This window comes from Boleophthalmus pectinirostris, unplaced genomic scaffold (genome assembly GCF_026225935.1).
Source record: "Boleophthalmus pectinirostris isolate CB_2022bp ecotype Guang Dong unplaced genomic scaffold, ASM2622593v1 HiC_scaffold_21, whole genome shotgun sequence".
Classification (NCBI taxonomy): Eukaryota; Metazoa; Chordata; class Actinopteri; order Gobiiformes; family Gobiidae; genus Boleophthalmus; species Boleophthalmus pectinirostris.
The window spans coordinates 32,887,930-32,897,059 of record NW_026571175.1 but is presented as its reverse complement, the minus strand read 5'-3'; the positions used below and the strand labels follow the sequence as shown (position 1 = coordinate 32,897,059).

At 40.3% G+C, this 9,130-nt stretch overlaps 1 protein-coding gene across 1 annotated transcript; it reads right to left on the bottom strand.

The window, feature by feature from the left end:
* Positions 1-2,539: 2,539 nt before the first annotated feature.
* Positions 2,540-8,096, bottom strand: LOC110161187 (zinc-binding protein A33). The gene is made up of 3 exons (XM_055157435.1): positions 7,773-8,096; positions 6,521-7,069; positions 2,540-4,235 (listed from the first exon to the last, which is right to left on the bottom strand). Exons 1-3 carry the CDS (start codon positions 8,040-8,042, stop codon positions 3,657-3,659), a joined length of 1,398 nt encoding a protein of 465 aa, XP_055013410.1. The 5' UTR covers positions 8,043-8,096; the 3' UTR covers positions 2,540-3,656.
* Positions 8,097-9,130: the final 1,034 nt, after the last annotated feature.

Genomic DNA, 9,130 nt, shown 5'->3' with positions numbered 1-9,130 from the left:
CTCGGCCCTGGTCCTGGTCCAGTCCTGGTCGCAGTTCTAAACCAGGATTAAAACAACTGAACCAGGACTGTCGGGTGATTAGAAAACCGGGACTGAGACCTGGTTTAGTCCTGGTTCAGTTCTGGTTTAGAGCTGGTTTAAACCTGTTCAGTCCTGGTTTAGTCCTGGTTTAGTCCTGGTTTAGTCTGTATGCGGCCAAAAGTCAGACGTTTAAGTCACGGAAATGGGAAACGGCTGTCATCCGTTTTTTCCATTATTCATTTAAACACAAAAACTAATTATCTGTTTTTTCCATTTTGGTTTTGGAGACAAATGAAAATAGTTGTTTTTTCGTTTTATTTTTGGTTTTATATTGAAAAACGAACGAACGAATGACACATGGATTGGTGGGCAATAAGTGTATTTTTAATAATCAAAAATCAGTAAAGAATCTATCCAAAATGTGTCTTATTTGGTTGTTTTAAGTATTATGCAGTGACCCACAGATGAATGCTGCCGATATGTCCTTGGGCAAGACACTTACATCAATGTCCAGACACGGGGGGGAAGTGGGTTATGAGTTTGTGTGTGAATGGGTGAGTGGTTCCTTGTTGTAAAGCGCTTTGAGCCTTGAAGGTCGAAAAAACACTGTAAAAAAATCATCACAGTTATTCAAACGATTATTTTTTAGTTGCAGGATGCATTTATTCAGCATTTCTCTCTCAAAAAACACTTAATAATGTACACAAAACTTTCACATTGAAAATATAGACTACAAATATGAACCTCAGAGCAGTTTTGTGACATATAAAACACACAATGAATAAAATATATTTTGAAAATGAAATAAGGCATAGAAAAACAAATGTATCCAAAGTAAACTATATATCCAGCTGTTCTACAATCTATATTTAAAAAAAATAAACTTTAAGCGTTATCGTTTCAACTCAATTATAAAAGCTGAGATTGTTTGACACACAAATCAAAATTGCAAAGTTCAATTAATTTCAGTCTTACATGTGACTGCTGCCACTGATCCCAACACCAAACTCTCATGATCAATTAATTTATTTCTATCACTTTATTTATTTTGCATAATAAAAAAACAATGATACACAGTGCATAGATGACGTAAAATGATAGCTACACTAATACACATTTTTAAAAACCCACAAACAAAAAAAATGTGACAGAAACTAAACTGAAAATTCCACAAATTCTGAAACTGAGTGAGGCGACAATAGCTCAGGTTCTCGGTGTAATTCCAGCTCTCACAGATGAATGCTGCCGATATGTCCTTGGGCAAAACACTTAAATCAATGAATGTACAGACACTGGGGGGAAAGTGGGTTATGAGTTTGTGTGTGAATGGGTGAGTGGTTCCTTAATGTAAAGAGCTTTGAGCCTTGAAGGTGGAGAAACACTGTATAAAAATGTGACCAGTTACCACGTGAATACTGCCGCTGATCCTGACACCAAAATCTCATTGTCAATTAATGCATCTTTTTTTAATTTTTATTATTATGTATAATTTTTGAGGCAGCCTGTTCCATAGAAATTAAATCCAAAAATCCTTTGTACCAATCTATATCACAGGTGTCAAACAATCCGGCCCTCCAAGACCTTTAATCTGGCCCTTGGCTGATTTTCTACTAAAATATTTTAATTATATTTTCTATTAAAATATTGGTAATTTTCTGTGGTGTTTATCACAGCAGCGTCTCCAGCGTCTCTGTACGTGGCCCCTCCCACCAGAGCAGCACAAATGAAGACTTGTCTCTTTCCAAACGCTCTTAAAGGACGATCGTTTTGACTGTTGACCGTGACACCCTCATCAGAAAAATGTCAAAAATGAGAAAAGTGGAGCCGAGTGCAGGATTTTACAACAAAAATTGACTTATTCCTGTTTGCATACAAGTTAAAGTTAAAACATTGTGTTGAAATTGAATTTTTCTTAAAGTTTCAGGTTGATCATAATATTATATTTTGTAAAAGAAAGAGTTCATCAATTAAAAAATATTTCTGTAATAGATTTGTGTTTCTCTGCACAAATATTTGAACTTATTGTTATTTTTGGGGTTTATATGACATGAGTTTTCTGATCCGGCCCCTTTGGGATCAAAGTAGGTTGGATATGGCCCCGGAACCAAAATGAGTTTGACACTCCTGGTCTATATCAAAGCACTTTACAAAGTTCCTTCCGATACATCATAATACGTTTAGCTGATAAAAAACCCAGTGATATGTGGTCCAGTTTTCTTTCATATTCCAAGCAGGTACAGCAATGGGCAAGAGAGATCTGAAAATGAATGCATTTCTATCACTTTATTTATTTTGGATAATAAAAAAACAATAATACACAGTCCCCAACTCCAGTGTCCTTGATGTAAAACGCTTAGAGGGCTTTGACGGTGGGGGGGGGGGGGGGGGGGGGACAAACAAACAAAAAAAAACGCTGTGTAAATGCGACCGAAATCCAGTCTTTGTTCCTTGGCAAGTTTTAGATCAGTTTCGTAACAAATAGAAACATACACTACAGGTCAAAAGTTTTAGAACACCCTCATTTTTCCAGTTATTTATTGCTATTCAAGTCGTGCAAGTCTCAATGAAGATCTTGAAATGGTGCAAAGGTAAAAACTGAACAGACAGAGGTTAAAAAAAGATAAAAGATACAAAACACAAGTCCAAGCTCTGCCAAAACTACCTCAGGAAAAAAGAACAAGATGGTAAAAGTTGAAAACATGAAGTGTCCAGCAGCAGCACAGTGTCCAGACTTAAACCCCATGGAGCTGGTTTGGGATGAACTGGACAGAAGAGTGAAGCAACCGACAAGTGCCACACATTTATGGAAACTTCTGCAACAGACTTGGGAAGAAATTTCAGAAGAATATTTGATTTCTGTATTCGTTCATTCGTTTGTTTTTCAAAATAAAACAAGAAAAAAAATTAAAAACTTATTTTTTTAATCACAGTATTTGTCTCCAAAACCAAAATGAAAAAAGATTTTGTGTTTAAATGAATAATGGAAAAACGGCTAAGGGCTGTTTCCGTGACAAACAGATGCCGGACTGAACCAGGACTGGAACCGGGACCAGGACTTGAAATCAGGACCAGAACAGAACTGAGACCAGGACCAGACCGTGATTGAGATCGGGACTAAGACCAGGACTAAAACGGGACCAGACCAGAACTGAGACGACGACTGAAACCGGAAACAGGACCAGGACTAAGACCGGGACTGAAAACTGTTCAGTCCTGGTTCAGTCCTGGTTCAGTCCTGGTTCAGTCCTGGTTCAGTCCTGGTTCAGTCCTGGTTCAGTCCTGCATCACAGTTTATGGGAAACATCCGTTATCTGTTTTTTTTCCATTATTCATTTAAACGCAAAATCAAAAACTGAAAAAACTAATTGTTATCCGTTTTTTCACTTTAGTTTTGGAGACAAATAATGAAAACAGTTATTTTTTCATTCTCTTATTTTTGGTTTTATATTGAAAAACAAATGAACGCACGGATTTAAAAAGAACGAGCCACGAGCGTGTTCAGCTGTTAAATCTGCCAAAAGGTGGACACTTTCACGAATCAAAAGTTTAGAATACGTTTTGGTAAACAGTAAAAAACTGGGAAAAAGTGTGGTCTTCTAAAACTTTTGACCGGTAGTGTAATGTTTTGATTTATTTCAGTATCTACATATTGTCAGGGGGTCATGACTGAGGCCATCGCCCAGCTTAAAGTAGGCCGACACGGGGAAGGCGGTGCCCTCCAGGTTGGCGGTGTGGATGTGCGCCAAGGTTTCTGCGTTAAAGAAGGACAGCTCTTTCTTGGGACAGTTCAGGTAGAGTCCGATTTTGCTCAGTTTACATTCAAGATTGAGAGCCGAGGAGTGACCCAAAGTATAGATGTGAAACTTTCCATCAAGCTTCTTCAGCACACACTGAGGTATGCCCAGCTCCCAGTCGCTCCGTCCACCAGCGTACACCTCCCAGTAGTGCCGCCCGCCCAGTCGCTCAGTACTGCGTGTGGAGTTTGGAAGTACGGGGATGCGTCTTTTCCTGAATTCGTCGTTTCTTCGTGTTCCTCCATGTTGGTAGTTGCAGACTAAAGCGCTGCTCTGGTCCCGGGACACTGCCAGGCTGGTTTGGTCTATTTCGAGAAGCAGATGTTCTTCCCTGGGCTCCACCACTTGGATCATCTCCTTCCAGATGAACATCTGCAGGTGGCTCTCGTACGGCCCCAGGGACAGCTCCGTCTTCTCCACCTGCGAGAACAACTCAACGGTTAACCCAAAGCAAAATTGCAGTTTAAAAAAAAGCGGAAGTTATTCTGGGGAAGGGTCTGCCACCTGCACGTTTCCATGGAAATGTTATTGCTTTGCCAGGAATGTTCCGCAGTATGGGCTTAAACTTTTCATTGTCAGTCAAAAGATTAGACAAGTTTTTCTTTATGTTTAGCACTTTCTACTCCTCAGGAACATACGGAAGACATCAAATAATGGGGTTAATATGATTACCGTATTTTCCAGACTATTAGGCGCTCTGGATTATAAGACGCACTGTCATTAAATGATCTATTTTCAAACTTTTTTCACAAATAAACCGCACTGGACGAACGAAACACAACAGTTGGATGGGTGAGTGGTTTTGTTTGTTTGTGTCGTTCACGGTGACTCTGGGCTTTGTTCAGTTGTGGCGTGTAGGGAGGTGCTGTCTGGGACCAACGGATTGTCGGCGTGTTCGCAGTGACTCAGTTGTTCAGTCGTGTCTAGAAGTGGCACGTTGCACTCGCTTTTTCGGTTCGTTCCTCCGTTCCGTTCCTCGTCGGCGTGGAGTGATGAGTGTGTCTGTGGGTGTGTTTCGCTGTACGGTCGCTGTCTGCTCCGTGTGTGTTTGCGTGTTCTGCGGGTGGTGCGGTTTGGTGGTTTACTGAAGTCGTGCTGGGACACCCGAGTGGATTCGTGTATAGGGCGCTCTGGATTGTGGGGCGCAGACGTTTTTTGATGGGGTTAGAGGCTTAAGAACACATCTAATAGCCCGGAAAATACGGTAACTGAGGTTCAGGAGCCTCAACCTTTTCTCCAGCCAACCACAGCTTATCTCAACCACACCTTCAATTACCCAGAAGCCCTGTTTATACAGACTATCACAACAACACTGTCCACATCAGCTCTAAACCCCCTCCCTCCCCGTGTCTCTCATGGGGGGGGGTTGTCATTGCTAGTGAATATAAAGCAAGAGATGTGGAATTGTGTAGCAAAGGAAATATATATATTTTTTTACATTTTATATTCAGTTCCTCAGAGTTCACCCTTTGTTTTGTCGACAGAGCTGCAATGAAGTCTGCTGAAATGGTTTTCACTGCCAAGAACAAAGGTCGTGATAAAAGCAAAAAGGTCACAATTTTGAAACTAAAACCAGTTTTTAGTTAGTTTATATTCTGTTTTTACATTCCATACATGTTCATTCATAGTTTTGATGTCCTCAGTGAGAATCTAGAATGTCAGTTGTGGAAGAAAAGTAATTATTCTCTGGTTTTAGTTTTAATTCTGGTTAATGAATACATGTGATGTGTTTTACACTTAAAGACTTTACCCATGACACCATCAAAGGCCCCCGGGGTCTTCACCTGTTGCCCCCTGCTGCTGTCCTTCCTGATCTCAGCTGTACTTGAAATGCTAATCTTCTGAAACAATGACCATCGTTTTACCAAAAGGGGGTTTATGAGGGGGCTTTGTTATTGCTGTGAAATTCCTCCAAATGTTAATCTGCAGACTCTCCCCACCTCTTTGTGTATAAAATGCTTGCTATACTTTTGCTCATGGTCAGTTTACTCCACAGACACCATGTGTGTCAGAAGCTCACCATCTGCCTGCTTACAACATGCAACTTCTAACCAATAAAGACACCTCTACAGCAAACCAGATATGAACATGGAATTTTTCTTCTTCATCACAATAATCATGAAAATAAAGAAACTGTGTCTGAACTTTTAGCTGGCAGCAAAGCAGGATTATCCATATGTGCAGGAACATCAAATATTTCTCGTAAATTTGTGTGTTATTCAGTTTGAAAATGTTAAATGGCCATACATAACTCATCATTAACACTATTTTTTATTTGCTGGGCTGATGTAGTTTGTAAAATTACATATGACAAATGCCTTTGTTTATGTGTACTATTTTTGACAGGAAGACAGGGGTAAGTGCGTGCGTACGGCTCTGGGTGGTAGTATATATTTTGCATTTAATCAATTTAAGACATTTAAAAATTTCTTAACAAATACCTTGAAAAACATTCTTGCTCGATTTCTTAGACAAGCCCTGCCACTGTAGTAATATTTTGTGCATTACTTGTTCTTACTTTAGTTGTACTTTTCCCAAACACTTTTTTTTTTTTTTAACACTTGCTTGAGTAATTTCTTGGATCACTACTTTATACTTCTGCTTGAGTAATATTATACTGAGGTAATGTTAGTCTTACTTCAGTACAATTGTTGGCTTCTCTACCCCCTCTGATCACGACAGGCCTGTTGTTTTATTCTTCTCACCTGGAAGTTTTCTCTTTTGGGGCTGAAGGAACCAAAAGTCACGTTGAACATCTTCTCTTCAGTCCAGGTCTTCAGAAATCGCTCAGGACGGTGGATTTCCAGAGCCGACGTCACATTCGTTTTGATCTTTTTGTTCTCGGCTATGGCCTCTTCAATCTCGTGCAGGCTCTTGGTCATCCTCTGCATCCCCTGTTCCTCTGCACCCTTCACTAACGCACCGAGCGCTTCTTCCCTCTCGTTTAAAAACTGGTACATTTCTTTGAACTTGTCTCTGATCATCGTTTTGAGCTCTTGGGCACGCTGTTTGGTCCTCGTCACTGCTTCTTTCTGTGTTTCAGCGAGCGTTTCCAGAGCGTTGGTGTCTGCGCTCACGTTGTAGGCCAGAATCTTCAGCTTCTTTTTTATCAGAGCAGCAGCTTCACTCATTGGTTCGAACTTGTGCTGCGAGTGTTTCTGAGAGTCTCTGCAGATCAGACACGCGAGCTGCTGGTCATCACTGCAGAACAATTTGAACTTTTCGAAGTGTTCAGAGCACGTCCACGGTCCCGTCTGAAACAAGAGGATTTAGATCAACTACTAATATTTTAATTTATTTAATTTATATCTTCCTGGGTATTTGTAGGATTCACACTACTAGGAAAGAGACAAGATCTTGCAAGACAAAATAAATGCAAAAAAAAAAGTCAAGATCAAACTAATCGAGACCAAAAAACAGTCCAAGACCACAGAGTCCCGAGACAAGATCAAGACCATCTTTGTCATTTTCTACATTTATTTGTAGGACTGATCCAGGACCAAACTAGGACCAAACCAGGTCTAATCTTGGACTAATCTTGGACTAATCTTGGACTAATCTTGGACTTATCTTGGACTTATCTTGGACTTATCTTGGACTTATCTTGGACTTTCTTGGACTCCTCCAGGTTCAGTCCTCCAGGTTCAGTCCTTCAGTCCTCAGAGAAAGTTCAGATCCTGGTTCACCCCCTGGTTCAGTCCCCCTGGTTCAGTCCCCCTGGTTCAGTCCCCCTGGTTCAGTCCTGGTCCCTCATGTCTCAAAAATACAGACACCTGGGGCATTTCTTGTTCAAAACTGGGACAAATCACTGTTTTTTTTAAATAAATTTGCTGGGACAGGGGACACAGGGCTCAAAACCTGGACTGTCCCGAGTAAATAGGGACATCTGGTCACCCTGTTCAAATTGTGATTTATTAGAAATGTATTTTATTCGTTCCAGACTCCACGACTGCTCGCCTGTTTGTCTTGTCCGTCCTCCCTCTTGCGCTTGGTCGCCTCTCGGGTTTTCTCCGTCAGGTTCTTGAGCACGTGGCTGTTGAGGAGGTGCAGTCCGCGCGTGTCCACAGGTGCGCGGCAGTGTGGACAGGTGGGGCTCAGGTCCAGACAGTCCCGGATACAGCCACGGCAGAACGCGTGACCACAGAGCAGCGTGACCGGGTCCGTGAACAGCATCAGGCAAATGGAGCACGTCAGGTCCTCGGAGAAGGAGACACTCGTGGACGCCATGGAGCCCGACGATCCGAAAACCACGAGACCCGCGCGACAGGAAGGAAGTTATAGCGCTCGTGACCGCGGCTGAATTGGTTTGATACTGAAAATTGGAATATTCGACACATTCAAAGACATTTAATAGATTTTTTCCTATCAACTTGTGACGTCTTCATAATCATCCAGCGTATATATCACAAGACAGTAATTATAAAAAAAAAAAAAAAAAAAAAAAAATCATACTATGAGCTGATTTAATGCATATTTGTGAATTCAACACTCATTTAACTTTGTTGTATATCACAGATTTTTTTCCAAACAACTTGTGACGTCTTCATAATCATCCAGCGTATATATCACAAGACTGTAATTATTAAAAAAAAAATTAAAAAAATCATACTATGAGCTGATTTAATGCATATTTGTGAATTCAACACTCATTTAACTTGTGTTGCATATCACCGATTCTTTCCAAACAACTTGTGACGTCTTCATAATCATCCAGGTATATATCACAAGACCGTAATTATTAAAAAAACAAACAAACAAACAAAAAACATTGACCACTGACCATTGTTGATTTTTCTTTCCTTACCAGATTGGTATCAACAATTTTGTCCACATCTGTACAACAAAGTTAAATGAGTGTTGAATTCACAAATATGCATTAAATCAGCTCATAGTATGATTTTTAAAAATAATTATTGTCTTGTGATCGATCGATAGATAGATAGATAGATAGGTATAGAAAGAAAGAGATAGATATGACAGCATTCATCTGTGGGAGCTGGAATCACACCTCCCAGTCTGACCACTCAACCAATGATGTTTATGTTGAGAGTGGGATTCGAACCGCCAACCTTCAGATCAGACGAACGCTCTACAAACTGAGCTACTGTCTACCCGAAGATGAATTTGTTTTGCAGATTATCTCTTTCTTTCTTTCTTTCTCTTTCTATATCTATCTATCTATCTATCTAACTCTCTTTCTATCTCTCATTATCCATCTATTTATCTCTTCCTGTTTCTGTCTATCTTTCTCTATCTGTAACTCTCTTTTCTCTTTTTCTATTTCTATCATCCATCTCTTTTTCTTTCATTCTTCT